The 18,422-nt window shown below is 43.9% G+C and overlaps 1 protein-coding gene across 3 annotated transcripts in view; it reads left to right on the forward strand.

The window, feature by feature from the left end:
* Positions 1 to 18,422, forward strand: part of CNKSR3 (CNKSR family member 3) — a 101,482-nt gene that overhangs the window by 38,586 nt on the left and 44,474 nt on the right. For all 3 annotated transcript variants that reach the window (XM_064486554.1, XM_064486553.1, XM_010994025.3), the window contains exon 2: positions 15,269 to 15,432. In XM_064486554.1, coding sequence (XP_064342624.1) covers positions 15,269 to 15,432 — 164 coding nt within the window. The remainder of the gene's footprint in view (positions 1 to 15,268; positions 15,433 to 18,422) is intronic.

Consider the following 18,422-nt stretch of genomic DNA (forward strand, 5'->3'; position numbering starts at 1 on the left):
GTCCTTTGGGGTTCTCTGGGGAAACAGAGTAGCCGTCTCATCTGTGTTTCCTCTTCCTCAAAACTTCCCCTCCCTCCTAGCTTGGCAGCACCTGCCTCCTGCATCCCTATCCTTCTTACTCTCTCTATAGCCATTTCTCTTTTTGTTGATTTTTATTGCAGTGTAGTTGATTTACAATGTTAGTTTCAGGTGTACAGCAAAGCGATTCACTTACACATCTACATACATATATATATTTTCTTTTCAGATTCTTTTCCATAAAATGTTATTACAAGACATTGAATATAGTTCCCTGTGCTGTATAGTAGGTCCTTGTTACTTATCTATTTTACATATAGTAGTGTGTGTCTGTGCGGTTACCTTCCGCAGAGCAGCACTGGCACATTTTCTTCCCCTTGTTAAAAAACACAAGTGGAGGAGAACAGCTCAGGACCTCTTTCATTCCCATCCTTCCTCTCGCTCTCCCCAAAGCGGGGAGTTCCTGCCGGGAGTTCTCCATTCTTTCCCCGAGGGCAGAGCCTGGGTCCCAGACTCTGCTAGACTGAAGCCTCCAGTTTTACGGTGTTTCCCAGTTTTGCAGCATCCCTGCACGGGCTTCTGGAGGGCAGGTGCTGCTTTTGTTTTGGCTTGTGTGGTAGGTGCAAGTCAGTACCTGAGCCCAGTGACCTGGGCTGTTCTGTGCTTAGAGAGCATACCACACACAGGTTTTTCAATTTTCTTTTCTTTTTTCTTTTTTTTTTCTTTTCTGTAGCCCTCAGGGTCTGACAGCTCCTCTTCATTTTCTCTCTCTCTTCTTTTTTTTTTTTTTTGTTTGTAGGATTTTCTCTCTCTGCCTCTGTCTTTCTCTGGGATGCTAATGGCATACAGAAAACTTGAAGCATACCATCTAATGTTCCCTATTTTTATTTGATCCCAAAAGGAGATAGCTTGCCTTTTTCTGAACTTAAGTTTTTGAAAAATTACTTTGGGAAGTACAGGTAGGTGGAGAGTTTGGATTCTGCCGATATTGAATCCTTGAAAGGCAGTTGGTTTTATTGGTGGATCACTCTCTTCTTATGGTCACCACTGGCCTAAAAGGCCAGTTTCTAGAGCCACATTCAAAAGTGAAAGGGGGGAGGGTATAGCTCAGTGGTAGAGCGCACCATGAGGTCCCGAGTTCAATCCCCTGTATCTCCATTTAAAGAAAAAAGTGCAAGAGCTGGTGAAAAAGTCAGTTCAGATTTCCTAGGGAAAAATAGAGTCCGTCTCATCTGTATTTTAGAGTGTTGCTAAGAAACTTGGGACACCAACTCAAGATGTTATCGACAACCGGTCTGTAGGAGTTGGTGTTCCAAGTTTCTTAATTTTCTCATCTGACCCATCTGGGTGGGAGAGCCATTTATTTTTACATTGCCATTAAAGTTCCTGATGGCGATTGTAGACAGTAAACTAGGTCAGCTTAAATGACTTGGATAATTTCCTGTTCTATAATATGTACTTCCCTTAGATCGGTTAAAGGGAAGTCTGTGAACGTTCTACATTGGAGGGTGGAGAGCGGTATGTGGTGGTGAGGACAGAGACCCTGGTGCCAGCCCTCTTGGTGTGGGCCCTGGCTCTGTGTGGCCTTGGGCAAGTCACCTCCCCTCTCTGTGCCTCAGCTCTTTATCTCCAAAGTGGGACACTTATAGTACACATTTGGGGGGACATTGGAAGGATTAAAGGGTTTATAAGTATTAAGTTTTGGAAGGATGCTTGCCGTGTAGTGACATTTAACTGTTTGCTATTATTGTTTGTGTAATTTTACATATTTATTTTTCCCAATTCTAGTTTATTCTTCTTACTTTTATGTCACAGAAAGCTTAATATCTTCTTAGCCATAGTATTTTTTTAAAATTTTTTTTTGTGGGGAAAGCATGTAATTAGGTTTATTTATTTGATGGCGGTCCTGGGGATTGATCCCAGGACCTTGTGCATGCTAAGCAAGCGCTCTACCAACTGAGATGTACCCTCCCCCCTTAGCCATAGTACTGGGTGAGATAAGTCAATCCTATTTTATTTTGCATTAAAGACTTGAGAATTCGTTTGAAGCCATTGATTTTGCAGATCTTGAGACTGAAACTCTTCTGTTTATTCACCAAACCCTCTTGGAGTGTTTTCATCTGCACTTCCTCTGGTACCAGGATGCCGCACTTCAGAGGGTGCTGGGGGCTCAGGCTGTGTGCACTTTCTTTAGTGTACTTTTAAGATCCACCATGTGTACTGTATGCCTGTGTGAATGTTTCCGTGTATAGATTTTTTTTTCTTTTGAGTAGTTCAGAAAGCTCTGGAGACGTTGTCTGGTCCCTCTGTGGGAGGAAGATACTGCTGGTCCTGCTTTGTGAGGAGGGGGTGGTTCCAGGGAGGCCGGTGGCATCACGTTCTGAGCCAGTCCTGGCTGAGCCGGCACAGGATCAGTTTTTAAATCATGGATGGCACAAAAACAACGAGTATAATCTGCAAAATTCTGCCCTCATTCTGGGCCTATATGTTCTTACAATGTACTCACCTCGAAAGCACTATTTTCTCCGCATGTCAGTTACTGTATACAGATAGTGCCAACTAGCTGCCCTGTTGATGGGAGCTGGCTTTGACACGCGAGCCGTTGCCCTTTCTGTTTCCAGGGGGGTGGGTGGATGATGGTGGTATCTTACTCATCTGAGGATGGGGAGAAGAAGGTGGTACCTAAGATTACAGAATCGTAGAAATATGCTGGTGGGCCACGGGTCAGCTTTCCAGCATCTGCCTTTGCACGCTGGGGAACAGGGGACACCGTCTGCTCCAGGTCACATAGCCCTGAGAATTAGAGTCACAGGCCCACGTGCTCTTCCCTCTGCGCAACATACAGGTGACCTTTTTACAAGAAGAGAGGACCTATGAGATTAATGTCACCCAGTAGCACTAGACATGGGCATTTCGTATTTCCCCAGCGTGCAGTAAATATGGGATTTTTCTGGAGACGGAGGAGAATGCTTCACTTTAGTCACTCAGGAAACCAGAGGGGACATTCTATGAAGTCACAATTATGGCAAACTTGTGGGAATTTTGTATTGAAGAACCTAGAAGATTCGTCCCCGCCACACCATAAGCTGGGAACTTCTCTTTCGATTTTTTCCATCAGCAAAACCCACAGCTCTGGTCTTGAGGGGTTAATGAGAGACAGGTGAGGTGAGAGCTAGACTGGGTCCCTGAGGAAGACCGACAGGTCGGGGGGTCATTCAACCTCAGCAGGTCACACCTCTCCGAGTTGCGGTCTTCAACCTCGACCAGGATGTATTTTATTTTTTCTCTTGCATCCCACCAATATTTGAGTGCCTCCTTTGTGCTGGGCAGCACACAGGCATAACGGTGAGTCATCAGCCCATGCGTAGCCCTGGCCTCGTGTTTCAGAGACAGAGAGAGGCAAATGCAGGCTAACGAGCAAATAAATACGCACGGATACGCCCAGTCTTATGAAGAAGCAAACAGGATGCACAGAGAGTATAGGGATGATGAGGCTTCTTTATGCACTGGGCTCAGCGGGGGCCTCCCTGTGATGTGATATTTGAGCGGAGGCTGAGGGGCGAGGAGGCACGAACATTCCAGGTGGAAGGAACATCACGGGGGCAGGTCTCGGGGTAGCGAGAAGCTTGAGGTCTGGAGGGACTAGATCTCACCAGTGTCCAGCACGCTGGGCTGAGGGAGAACATGGCAGGAGATGGAGGCAAAGAGGCGGGCAGGAGCCGGGCAGACCAGACTGGGCTTTGCAGGCTGTGGATTTTATCTCACGTGCACTGGGAACCAGCAGGGCTTGGACCAAGGGAGTAACATTTAAACTGTGTGTTGAGAAGGTTTTAATGAGCCTTGAAAACATTAATCTACATGAAAAAAGCCAGTCACCAAACCAAAGACCATATATTGTATGCCTCGATTTATGTGGCGTCCAGGATTCATTCCATGAAATAGCGAGGCCAACCCAGAGAGGCAGAAAGTACATTAGTGCTGGCCCAGGGCTGGGGGTGGGCGGGGGGAGTGGGGAGGAACTGCTTCATGGGCACAGAGGTTTTTTTTGGGGGGAAGGAGTGTTGAAAATATTGTAAAATTGGTTGTGGTTATGGTTGTGCTCCTTTGAATATACCAGAGCTCACTGAATTGTACGCGTGCACTCGATAGAGGTGAAGTGTATGGTATGTACATTTTATTTCAGTAAAGCTGTTATTATGAAAATAAAAAAAGATGCATGCTGCCTGACAAACCTGCTCCATCGTCCCAGGCAGCTGTCCCCAGTTTAGCAGCTGTTCGGACCTTTCTCCCCTTCCTTGTCTGTGAGCATCTCGCCCTGACCCCTCTGCTCCCTCACCAAGTCAAAGGCATCAGCTGCTGATAATGTCAGATTCTTGCCCTCAGACTCCACATCTCCCCACCCCACCCAGGCTTCTGTGCTGTCCTTTTAAAATGCTCAGAAATGGTTTTAAATCCTGACTCTGCATCTTACTAGTTGTGTGATGTTAGGCCAGTTACTTTAACAGCTCCTTGAACCCCAGTTTTATTTTTTTAAAATTAAAATTTAAATTTGTATTTCACAAACACTTAAATAGCATTTACTATGACCCTATCGTTAATATTTGTAGATGCTTTAAGAATATTAACAAATATTTACAATCTTTTAACATGTTTACTCACCCAGATAACCCCATGAGGTAGGTACTCTTATCTTCTCCATTTTGTAAGGGAAAAAAACTGAGGCACAGAGAAGTTAAGTTATTTGTACAAGGTCACACAGCTAGGAAGTAGTGGAACTGAATCTAGGCAGTGTGGCTCCAGAAGCCCCCAAAGCATTCTCCTGGCCTGTAAAATGGGCTTAATGTAAAGCCCCTTCCCTGCTTTGTTGATAATCCTTTGATCTTCAATTATTGTATCTTATACCATTTCTGCAGTGTTCAGCAGGGAGCCTGAAGCAGTCTGTAAGTTGATGTATTTCTTTAAGTCACTTTCTGTCCATTTCTTCACTGACCACCTCATATCCTGCAAGGATTTGGGTGCCCTGTTGATGTCTGGGCTCTGCCTCAGCTCTGCTTTTTTATTGGCACGATGTCCTGAAGAAGGCACTCTTTGCACTTGGGAATCCTCATCAGTAAAGTGGAGGTACTGCGACCTGGCCAGCATCCTCCCCAGGCTCACTGCAGGGATCAGTGAGACATCATCATACGGGGAGCTGCTCTGTAAACCATGCAGCCCCCTGTTGACGCAGGTACTTAATTCCTTATGCAGCCTAGCTGTTTGGACTGTGCGCTTTGAAAGGGTGCTGGCAGTGTTGGTAGAGGGTTGGATAAGCGGCAGTTTTTCCATGGCAATCCTGATGGACCCAGGCGGAATGGAGGTGATTGATGTGCTGCATGTTCGCCTCCTCAAGGTGGAACTTCCCCCAGGCAGTACTGACACTCAAGCAACGGGTGCAGCGGAAGCTTCCAGGTTTGCTGCCGTGATCCGCAGCCTGGTCCACACCCTGGGTTGGTTGTCTGCAGTTCTAGGAACTTAAACGTGCCGTGTGTACGGGGAACTAGTTAATTCTTCCTTTGGTTCAGGGTACGCGTGCCAGTGACAATAGTTGTAGCCAATGTTTGGTTTTTAGACCAAATCTAATTTATTGTTTTGGAAAAAGAAGCTGTGCTGTGCTGTGGGTGGGGGTTGGAGAGCTCAGTTTACTGGGTGAAGGACATTCTTTTCTTTCACATGCTGCCCCCCTCCTCCCCTTGGGTCCAAGTGTTCCAGAAGTGGTTACAATGGTTTGGTTACTGAATTACAACAACCAGCCTTGGAAAGTACACATTTCTTTTACCAGAGTATTGTGGCATATGTGCATTTTCACAATTTTATTTTTGATTTTTATTTTTATGTTTTTAGAATCTGAAAACTTGGTTTGCAGTTTTTGTTTAATAACAAATGTGACATGTACATATATGGACATCTGCGTGTGCACACGCGCGCCCCCCCCCCCCCAAACCTCAGACGTCTAAGGCAAAGTTGAATTTCTTTCCTGCCCTCGGTGTTATTTTTCAAGTCCATCATTCTTTTGGGTGGTGGGGGTGGGGGCAAGGGAAGAGGAGCTCAACACTGAACATTCAGGGCTATCATTATAGTCTCTTTTTTCTAGGGGAGTGGGGAGAGGTAATTAGGTTTATTTATTTACTGTTTTTTTGTTTTTTTTTTTAAACAGAGGTACTGGGAATTGAACCCAGGGCCTCATGCATGCTGAGCACATGCTCTGCCACTCAGCTCTACCTTCCCCCTGTCGTGATAGTCTGAATTCTGATCATTGCTTTAGACCATCAGTTCTTTGGTTGATCCTGATTTGCATGTCAATTCTTTTTCAGTGATTTAGATCCTCATAAACCTCTGCGTCCAGCGATGATTTTAGGCAGCACTAACTCCGGTCCTGTCCCCTGTCCCCACTGTGGGCACGTCTCCCCTTTGTGGCTGGGCTTGGGATGCCGAGGGCTGGGGGGATGGTGGGCTGGATCCCTTCCACAGCGTCAGAAGTTGTGCAGTCTTGGGGGGTTTGGGCCGGGCGGGTTGCCAGACCTACAAGTTGGAAGCCAGAGGTTCCTGGTTAAAACCTTCAGCTGGGATGCATTCCTTACTAGTCAGGAACCTCAAATGAGGGCAGTCCATCTGCTGTTGTTTTCTGGATAACTTGGAATCCTTGAACTCCTATTTACACGTCCTTAAATTATCCTGGCCAGGGCCTTTGGCTATTTCCAAGTTTTGTTTCAGTAATAAATCCTCTCCTTATGTAGTGAAACCCAAAGAGTGGCTGTTTCTTGGTTACATCTTCTGATGTCTTCAGGGTGACCTCGGTCTTAGAAGACATTGGTTACCAGCAAGAAAGTTGCATTTACTTTCGAAACAAAACTCTGACCACCCTCTGCCCTCTCTGTTGTGCCTTCTCGTAAGAAATGGAAACCATGGTTTTGTTGCTACATTCTTTTGTAGCTCTTCCACGGTATATGGACTGGTTTTTCCCAAATGTTTAAAAGCACACATTTTTATTTTGGCTTCAGCATTTCTGTTCTTACAGCTTGGTACCCCAAAATGGCCAGCAGCACATCCTTCCTCCTCAAAATCAGTTGCTCCGTTGGATAAACATAGTGAAGAGGCTCTGTTGGTTCCTAATTGGGTTTCCAGGGTTCTCGTGTGGCTGGGTCTTTGGATGTCTTTGGATTTTAGGCAGCTTCTGCTTTGAAGGCAGCGGCAGCCCCAGTGATGGCGTTACACGCTCATGGCTCTAATCAGGGCAGAAAACCTGCCCAGAGTTTTCCTCAAGACCAAGTTCATTCATTTGCTAATCGTTTTTGGCTCTAAGGATGTTTGGGGTTTAAGTTTCTGGGCAGTTGGTTTCCTTCTTCATACTCCGCATCTTTGCGGGGAGAGATTTATGCTGACCTAAATCACGAGTGGAGAAGCGCAGACGTTTAGATCTGAAACGAACGGAGAGCTCTTCTGATCTGGTTTTCAGACGTGGCGTCTCGTTGTGGTCCCCTTTCCTCAGGTTACACTTAACCGGAAGCCTGGCCGGATGACTGAGAAAATCAGAGCTGCGAGTAGGGAGTGTGTGGGTGTCAGTTTCAATCGAAGCCTCGTAGTTCACACCAGGGGCCCAGGAACCGGATATAAGCGGTTGAGCCAGTGTTGCGCATGGTAGGACTTGGACTAAAGCCAGGATAAGAAATCAGGTTCCCTTCGTTAGAAAGTGGGTCATTGGTTGCCAGGGGCTCTGGAGAAAGAACTAACACACAAGCGGGGCACAGGGGAACCGTTTGGGGTGGTAGAAATGTTTACATCATGATCGTGGTGTGGTTAAATGACTGTGTGTATTTGTCGAAACTCATCAAGTTGTACACTGCAAATTGGTGAACTTTATTCTGTACAAAGTGGATTAAAAAGTTGGAAGCGGTCTCCTGAAACGTGTTCAGCACTTTTTGGTGGAGGGAGGAATATGACCTTCTCTCTGCTTTTAAATTCAATGTAATGATATTAAATGATTCTTTCAAAAGTATAAAAACAAAAGAAAAAAATCAGATTTACTTAATTCCCAGTCTAGTCTGTGCCTCCAGCTGGCAGATTTATCATCACTCTGTACTCTTTGCTGCTGGTAGTTGTACCAAGTGTTGCACACCTTTTCTGTAGACTGCCAGATAGTAAATATTTCAGGCCTTGCAGGCATTTGGTCTCTGTCTCAACACTCAATTCTGTTATTGTATCTCGAAAGCAGCCAGAGACAATATGTAAACAAAAGAGCACGGCTGAGTTCCCTTTATGGGAACCTTACCTACAAAGCCCATGAGCTGTGTTTGCCAGCCTGTGAGTTGCACCTTTGTTCCTTTTGAGAAACCCAGCAAAGCGGGTGTTTTCTGCATCCTCACCAGGGGGATGAATGTTGTAGAAAAGCGAGACTGTAGAGGAGTCAGAAGACGACAGGCCCTAAAGGGCTTGGAATGCCCCGCGAAGCTCACGAATTTGGATGATGGTAGAAATCTGGGCAGCTGTGACAGCAGGACAAGATGGAGGGGGCCTCTTGGAGGGACACAGCATTAAAATGGGGAGAACTCGAAGACCTGGAGACGTAAAGTCCTGGGGGTGAAGGATCTGGAAAAGGAGGGCACAGCTCCCACTTTCTGGTTTGGGCAGCTCTGTAAGCCTTGGAGTCATTGACCAAAATAAGGAAAAGGGGAGAGAAAGGGAGGCTAGATGAGAGAGAGGAGGGGTTCAGGTCTGAATTGTGCTAGGTCTTAGATTAGAGAGCAGAGCTGGGGAAGCATCACGGTCTAGCTCTGTAGCCTTCAAATGTTGATCGTGCTTTTCCGTAAGTAAATAATTTGTGGCCGTTCACCGACAACATGTAGACATTTATCTATCAGTTCTATGCAGTCTACTGGACTGGCATGCACATTATACAACCGTAACATAAGAAATAGGCATTTCCAAAGGATAAGAAGTTTAAAAAAAAATCATAAGGCTTATTTGTTTAATGTATGATTCTTCATTAATGGTAGATGTGACACCATACTTTCTGGTTGTTCTCTTAGATTTGGTCATCGTCTGATTAGAAGCATCAGTTGACCATTTTTGATGGTTAGCTTGTGCTTGTCTTATCCTCAGTTCATTTTGCTTTTTCTGGGCCCCTTGTCCTCTTGAGATTGGTGGGGGCAGACTGGATACTGAGCCAAAGAAAGGAGGTCATGGTTGCAGTGTCTCCCCTCAGCACGGATGCAGGATATTCTGACAGAGGAGAAAGAGGAGGGCTTGTGAGGAAGTTGGGTCCTTCCACATCCAGAAGAGGGAACTGTGCGTCCATCAGGGGCCTCAGCAGGTGCAAAGGCGGCGGCACGTGCTGGATGTGCCCTTTTGTCTCAGGCTGCCCCATGGGTCTCCCCTCCTTCCTGCATCCTAGAGACACTGGTTGCAGTTTTGACTCATTACGAAAGGCTGAGGGGTGGATGGGTATAGCTCCGTGGTACAGCGCATGTTTAGCATGCATGAGATTTTGGGTTCAATCCCCGGTTCCTCCTTTAAAACAAACAAACAAGCCAACCAACCAACCAACCAACCAAACTAATTAAAAAGGAAAGGCCAGCCAGACCAGGCAAAAAGAATTCCTCAACCCTTTGAAGTTATAGAGCTAAAGTCAGTACACTCTATGTTTTAAACGTGATGTTATTGCCTAGATTCAGATGGCTATACTTAAACCAGTTTCATCAGCTGGCTTTAAAATTAAGATATACAGACGTCAACGAAACAGGGTGACGAAAGAGTCATTCCAAAAGGGTAGAGTTGGGTGGCTCACTTCAGAAGAGGGCACTCGGAGGTCTGAACAGTACACCACCCTTTTGAATTTTGGGAGACGTTACAACATATTGGATCAGGAGTATCAGTAAGTTGAGAAGGCTGGAGAGCTTTGATGTCAGATCTTTGCCATTTAATAGTTTTAAAAGTGTTGGGAACTCCGGGAATATTGTAATTAGGTGTAAATATTCCACTCAACCCTTGTTCCCTTCCCTCTGGTTCAGATCATCAAGAACTGACCTCTTCCTAAGTCCTCATCTCCGTCGTAGTGGAGGTCTGTACCCAGCGCAGTGCCTTGTATGGGGTAGTCGCTCCATACGCTGTTGAATTAAATTGAATTCGTGTGATCTGTGATGGAATCTCCTATTCGAAGAACACAGTCTACCAAATCCTGTTCGCATCATCTGTCACTGGGGGCCCTTAGAAGTCCTGGATGAGATGCGAATCTACAAGCTTTAGCTAGACCCATTTCTGTATCAGTACATTTCCTTAAAAACAGGGCAAAGCAAAACAAAACTCTCTCGTTAAACATGCTTTAGTGATCAAAAGTCCTTGATGGGAAGAGCTGTAGAACCACTCCGGGCTCACTGTCTTTGCAGGAATAGAGCTTTGGCTGACTTGGACCTGTTGGCTGAGAGCATGGTCTTGTTAAGTCCTTGCCGTGGGCTGTACCTGCTGGAACAGAGGGCCATCTAGTCACTGACCTGATTTTAGTCTCGTACAGGAAATAGGAAGAGAATAGCTCTAGACTTTTTTGCATTGGGGCATCCACTCTCACTGCTTAATCCTTTTCATGTTTTACAGAGATTAATTAATCAAAACCGATTCTTAGTACAGGGTGAGTAGCTCGTTAAAGATTGGAGTTTTATTTTGGGGTTTTATTTAGTTTATACTATTTCTCAATGTGGAAATGACCTCCTTTAATCTTGAAACATTGAAACTTGCAACCAGTATCTTAACTGATATCACAATCAGTAGTTCGTTATCTCTACTCATTTGCATGGGAAAATAAGATCAGGTGACTCGTGCATTGGTATAACATTCATATTTACGTGAAGTCCTTTGTCTTTCTTATGCATTCATTTATTTATTTCACAAATACTGTGCACCATCAGTGTTCTGGATGCAGGGGGATAAGCAATGAATAAAAAGGAGACTATTTTCATGGTGCTTATGTTCTGATATAAATCCTAACATTTTTAAGTGACAATAATGATAATGGTAAGTTCACAAATCAGGGGCACCTTCCAGGGAAAGTAATAACATGGGCTGTGGAGATTTTGTTTTATCTCCAATTTACTCTGTTCCAGAGGGGGTACCTAAGTGTTTGAGAGTTTATGTGTCTCTGTAGTAGCTTTTGTTATTGAACCTATAGGAAACTGAGGGCCTGAATAAATTGCTTTTTTAACTGAACAAAATACAAAGAGTGTTATTTGCTTCATAGTGGTCTAAGCGCTTTATAACTATTAACACTTGATTTTCATTTCAGATCTGGGTAGTAGATAGTATTAGTATCTCTGTTTTACGAATGAGCCAACTGTGTAACTTGCCCCCGGGCACCCAAGTAGCAAGAAGCATGACTGAGAGTGGAAGTCAGACTCTTAACCACTGCCCTGCTGCTTTCTGATATAAATCATGGAGTAGTATCTTTTAAATCATAAAATGTTTTATTTTTTTCCTTTTTGCCTTTGGGATTTCTTTGAAGGTTTAGGATTGCTTACAGATTTGGGAACCGGAGGATGTCTGGGCCACCTCTCCCTGTGGCTTCTATTCCATGGGACTCCCTTTTCTTTTAATTTGTGCTTCTTTTCACATGCAATTATGTGTTTAATTTAATTTGTGTAAGTGGACTGTGTTTAATCTAATTTTATTTAATTATGTGTTTCTCTCAGTCCTGCTAGACTTTCTGTAAATTCCTTGAACCAAAGAATTGACAAATAGGTTAAAGTGTACAGTGTATTACCAATTCTAAAACCAGGTTATTTGTAAATGGGGACTTCCCCCTCCTTTGTGGAACTGCATAATTGTTTGATTTGGCTTTTTATAAATGTTTAATTGTATTCTAAACAATTGGAAAACTGAACAATTGGCCATGATGTATTGAAATAATGAAACTGGGGACAATACTGTTTAAAAACTAGCATATTCAATATATGTGTCCCTTGATGGGAAAGCCTTAAAGCCACTTTAGAGTCTGTGTTTGGGTAGGTAGCAACATGGAGTTTCTACTTGGTAATTCTCCTGTACCTCGGGATCTTTTGATTAGTTGAGGTCAGATCATTATATGCCTCAGAATTCTCAAGGAGAATCTGGCCCATTTCCAGGGAAATGTTCTTCTGTTTTCTTTATTTCTCTCCAACCATTTGCAGCTCTTGTCCTCTCCAGAACGCTCCTCCCACCTCCCATCTCAGCCTTCCTCTCTGTGTCCAAAATATTTCCGTCATGCTCCGAAGCTACTTCTGAAATCCTGTTTCTTCAGTGAAATGTTTCACAGTTCATTAGAAGAGAAACCTGGCCTCGTCTTTATTTCTGCTTGTTACTCAGGGATGAAGTTTAATGAACCTCCGTTGTGCATGGCTCCTTCACTTTAAATTTGATGGACTGATTTCTTCTGCACATGAAAACTAATCCAAATCTCTCAGTTTTATGGTTGTATTTTGAGCAATGAACTTGCTTGGCCCAGTAAACAAGAATCTCAGTTCTGTTGGTCATTGGGCCGTGTTTATTTTAGGAAAGAGTTTATCACATGTGGAGGAATATGAAATAAAATGTTATTAGGTTCATATTGGCTTACTAGGGCTGTCAAAACAGAGAACCACAGACTGGGTGGCTGAAACAACAGGAATTTATTTTCTAGCAATTCTGGAGGCCAGGAGTCTGGGATCATAGTGTTCGCAGGGATGGTTTCTTCGGAGGCCTCTTTCCTTGGTTTGCAGATCCATTCTTCTCCCTGTGCCCCACATGCTCTTCTCTGTGTATGTATCTCCTCTTCGTGTCAGGACACCAGTCACAATGGATTTGGGTCCAACCATATGACCTCATTTTAGCTTTATCACTTCTTTAAACATACTCCCTCCAAATACAGTGATGTTCTGAGATACTGCGATTAGAACATCACCATATGAATCTTGGGAAGATACAGTTCAGCTGTAACAAGGTTTAAATGTATGATTTAGTTGTCCTAAACTTTTATGACAAATTGAAACAAAAATTCTCTTTAAAGCTTAAAGGTAAGCAAGGGAAGACAAACTTCTGAAGGAGGGGAGATGGTAGGATATGGGTTTGATCTGGCTTAAAGCTGGCTAAGTGATGTAGGGTAAAACTCACAGTAATTAGTCATTTGTCTGTATTTTCCCAATTTTTTGGATTCAGTGAAATGTGAAGTATCTTCTAAGTACCTCTAGGTTTCCATGATTCTGTTTTAGTAACTGTTTTGTAATTTGACCTTTCTGTTTATTTGGGAAGATGCTTGGAGAGGAACTTTTATAATCTCATGTTTGCCAGGTAGAATGCAAAAAGATTAGGGCTGGTGTCAACAGACCTTGATTTGAATTTGAGCTCTTCTGTATTGAGCTGAAGAAGATGGCTAACAAAGTCCTCGGCATCTTACCAGCTCTGTGACTGTGGACAAGTCATGCAACCTCCATGAGCCCTAATTTAGTCATCTATAAAATGGAAGTATAGTTGCCAAGAGGTTCTCTTTGGCTCTTGGCCCTTGTCACTGTTGTCAACTGCAGATCGGTCCTGCCCCTGAGCAGACAGATGGCCCTGGGTACCCAGGTTGGATGCCACCCTCCATACCTGCTGACTTGCGTCGCCTCCACTGCCTGCCCCACTCACGTGCCATGGGGGCCACTAGTGGCTTGAGGCCATCAAAATGGAGCTGGGTTTGTATCAGTGTCCCCAACCTGCTGCTAGACAGATGTCGCTTCAGGGAGGATGGGTTGGTTCCAACTAGCTATCATAAAATTAATTTTTTCTTGCCTCCTCTTCCTGTAATTTGGTAGCCCCCAACTTTTATCAGGATATTGTTCCTCTTTCTGTATCTTATCTAGAGGCAAATGGTGAAAGTTTGTGGGGCAGAGGTGTGGTCTAGCCTAGCACATGAGAATTTAAAATCCATGGACTTTAGTATTGCCAAAAGTAAGTACTGGACCTACGTCTGCTTCTCCTTGTTCAGAGTATCCACACAGAGAGCTTTTGTGAGGGGTAAATGAAGTGGATGTGCGTGCGTGCGTGTGTGTAGGGAACAGCAGCATGCCTTCTACATACTTTGTTCTAGTTAAATTGAGTTTTCATCCTGTGTGTTGGGATTGAATTTATATAAATCTAGCCTTAAAACACTAAGGTGACTTTTAATTATTAGACTTAAATGGATCAGTTGATTCAGTGTAAAATTTTCCAGTAAAACCATTAAAACATGTTGACCAGAGAGTTCTCTATACAGGAATAAAGAATCTTAAGTTCTATTAGGCTTACCTATTTTAATCAGTATATAAAAACATTAAAATACAACACTGTTGGCAGTTGTATTTGACCTGGAAAAATTCCTGTAAGCTAACCTATTCTACCACTGCTGGTGCCTTCAAAAATTCCCATAACCTAACTATTTCTCACTGCTAGTACCTTCTCCTTTGGAGTCTGTGTTCATCAGAACTTTTTCAGTTGCAAGGGATAGAAACTCAACACAGATCAGCTTAAGCTAAAAAGGGAATTTATTTTGATTTAAGTACAAAATTCTGGGGTTCAGGTATCTCTAAGAAGGGTTAGATCCAGGGACATGTAGGATTTTATTGGGGCATATTCTTTCTCTCTCTCAATTGGATTTATTTTTCAAAAACTGATTGGAAAAATGACTGCCAGCATCCGCAAAGTTGTGTCTTTATGTCTTCCAACTGGAGAAGAAACAGTCTTTATCTTCTTACGTTCATATATCAAATATCAGGGAAGATTTTGATTGGTTCTGCTGGAGTCACATGGTCATCCGTGAACCTATAACTGGCTGATGGAGAGAATATTGTGGCCAGTCACTGTGGCAAAGCATCTTGATTGGCAAGTCCACTGGGCTCACGTGGGCTAGGAGAGGGATGGCGTCCCAGAGGGAGAGTGCTTAGCAGACAGACATGAATAGCGCAGATAACGAGCATTTCAAGTCAGCAGGGGGTTAGTGTTTATTCTTTTAGCCGAAAGGGGATGAGAAGGTAACAGTCAAAATTGTGCTGCATCCCTCTGAACATTTTAAGATGCACATTTAAAATCTGTTTATAAAGAGAAGGACACACGTGAAAGGTGTCCTTCAGTGGAACACACATTGTGCAGACAGTCAGAGCATGGAGTGTAATTGGCAGTTCCTGAGGTTGATTTAAACGTGGGCAATTTTTTGAGCCACGGGACGAAATGACAATGATGGACTTTTTTGCTTTCTTGGTAGGGTTGGATGATTGCCTGCAGCAGTACGTCCACAAGTTCGAACGGGAGAAGATAAACGGAGAACAGCTGCTCCAGATTTCCCATCAAGATCTTGAGGAGCTGGGTGTCACTCGGATTGGCCACCAGGAACTTGTGTTGGAGGCTGTGGACCTTCTCTGTGCACTGGTTAGTTCAGGAAAAGGTGATCTGTGCCGTGATGATGATTTTTAGAACCTCATCTTTTAAATCTCCATTGTTTGCGATTTCCCTTATCATTTTCTTAGTGATCCATTGAAGTAAAGGCTGAGCAGAAAATAACCTTGGAAGGGAAGAAAAGAAACATTTTCTAGATAGAGTTGGCAAACTCTGGCCTGCAAGTTAGATCTGGCCTGCTATTTTTATAAATAAAGTTTTATTGGAACACAGCCACGCACGTTCATTGAAGCGTGATCTGTGGCTGCTTTGTGCCACCGTGGCAGAGTTGGGTGGTGGTATCAGGGACCGTGGAGGCCCCTCAAAGCCTAAAATATTTGCTATGGTGGCCTTTACAGAGAAAGTGTGCCTTTTCTGGAAAAAATTCTGCACGAGTCTAATTTTCTTATCTTTTGTAAAGAATAAAAAGATGAACATCATTCCGAATGAATACGTTATCTTCTACATCTAAACAACAAATGGGTTCTGATTTGCACGACTGTTTTCGTTACTCTAAAAAGCATTTTTAGGTTTCACAGATAACTTGTGCTATTTCAGTAAGTGATGCTGGTGCTTGAAATAATCACCCCAGGAAATGGTAGCTAGAGGGGAACAAACGTCAACTTGATTACACTTCGTAGCTGAGTTTGGGCTTAAACATGAGTGAGTTAAATCCTGCCAGGTTCTGACTCTTCATCACACTTGTGGCCGTGTGTGTCGCTCTTTTAGGTGTAGATGAAAAACATCTATCAGGGCATGGTGTTTATAAACCGGTTGGCACAGGGTGGGAGCCGTGTCAGTCTGTCACGGTGCCACGTGAACGATGCCGTTTCCTAAACGGTCAGGATTTGGACACACGCAGCATTCCTGCTGGCTTAGTTCTGCTGTGAACCTGAGCCAGGGGTAGATACAGTGACATCACTGAGAATGGTGGGAAAGAATGTTCCCGGCGATTCTGCCCTTGCTGGTCTGCGTTCTGTTGCTTATATAACACTTGCTGCCTGGTGCGTATTCTTCTTCTTAAAATGGACAGAGCCTTGTCTTCTGCTCTCAGATGCGCTACCCTCGTTTAGGAAAGTAACGGGGAAATTATTTGTGGTTGATAAATGAGCTGCCACCAGGGAGACGCCGTGGCCAAGTGGTGTGAGCGCTGGCCTGGGAGGCTGGGTTTTGCATTTTCATCCTGGCTGTGCTGCACACGCCCTGGCTCTGTGACCTCCCGGGAAACGCTGGTGTCTGTTACACTGGAGTCTGTTTTCCCCATTTGTGGGGTGACATTTCCTTAGATGTGGCTGTGTACTAACGTGTACATGTTTTGCCCTGCCCAGAAGACATCTGAGTCCTGTTTATTATTAAAACCGTGTTTTTCGTACAGTAAGACATGTTCGAGTTACTCTCAGTATACTTTCTGGGGACATTGCTTTTTGGTCTTTGCTGCTATTTGAGATTGTCTGTTTCACTTTGTGCTAGGGCTCTGAGGGCAGGTAAAGTACTTTGAAATCCGCAGTGTATGAGAGGAGGGAGGAGGAAGGATGGAAAGAGGCACGTTGCCTGCGTCCAGTGGGATGATTAACATAACAGCTGTCTCCCTGCTTTTCCCCCTTCCCTACCTCTTAAAATATTAGACTAAAATGAACAAAGCTGAACAGATGCCAGAACCTAAAGCTGTGTTTTATCTCCTACAATTTCCTTCTAATTTCCTCTGTAGACAAAGCTCTGACCTCAGACTCATTCTGGACATGTTTTGGGCAGCAGAGTATCAGTGAATGCATTTGACAGGAGGGTCACAGGAGGGTTCTTATATGAATGTGCCTCTTCTGGGTTGGGAAAGGTTTTAGAGAGTTTCACTAAAATAACTTTAGCCTTGCTATAATCTCTTTAAAAATATTCTTATTGTAATGCATTTATCATTTATACTATCTGTTTAATTCATTTATACTATATGGATCTTTGTATATATAAATTGGTGATAATCTTTTGTCTTGAACAGTCCATCCCCTGAACAAGTTAATATATATTTGCAGTTGTCCCCAGAGTTATAGAAGACACTTTAATGTAAACACTTTAGTGGATGTTGATTTTATGATGGAGAGGAAATGAGTAGAATTAGAAGTGAGAGAGGAGGGAGGAAAAAAAAAAAAACGCTGGAAAGTTTTGGAAAGCAAAGGGCAGATAGAGTCTCCAAGAACCTAAAACAGGGAACAGCTATTGATGAAGATTCCAAAACTGATGAGCAGATGGACCACAAGTTGCTGGTTCTGGATGGGCAGCAAGGGGAGAAACTGCCTTTTGTGAATATTGACCTTGGCTTTGGAGAGTGACTTGGATGCAATGCAGAACCAGAACCACTTCCCAGGATTGAATTCAGGGTTGGAGCCCAATTTTTCTCCTCCTCTCTGGGGCAGAGGGTAACTGGGACAGGCTGCAGAGCTGCTTCTTTCTAGTAACTATTAGCCACATGCGACTATTTAAATTAAGATTAATTAAAGTGAAATGAAGTTCAGTTCCTTAGGCGCACAGCTACATTTCAAGCGCTCCAGAGCTCCTTGTGGCTGGTGGCTACCATATTTGGGCAGTGCAGACAGAGAACATTTTCATCACTGCAGAAAGTCCCATTGGACAGCATCCGTCTCTAAGGTGGGATGGAGAGCAATAAGGTGTAATTGTAAAACCCATTTTCTTTGCCAGATCAACCAGACCCTAGCTTCCTACAGGCCAAGTCAGGGACAGATGTGTTTTTGAGGCTGAAGTAGGCTGAGAAAGTGAACAAAATTGGAATCAATACATGTGTTAAGTGATGCCCCCTACATGTGTGCTTAAGTGAAATAGCTGTCATGTGTCTATCTGCCCAGGGTGCTTCTGTGCGCCCGGTGCCCCCGAGATGATTCATTGTTCATCATGTATCCAGCCTTGGCAACGATTCGAAAATGTCATCCTTTTTGTTATGGGGGAGAAAACATGCAGGAAGAGGAATCCTTGCTAGC

The sequence above is a fragment of the Camelus dromedarius genome, chromosome 6 (genome assembly GCF_036321535.1).
Source record: "Camelus dromedarius isolate mCamDro1 chromosome 6, mCamDro1.pat, whole genome shotgun sequence".
Classification (NCBI taxonomy): domain Eukaryota; kingdom Metazoa; phylum Chordata; class Mammalia; order Artiodactyla; family Camelidae; genus Camelus; species Camelus dromedarius.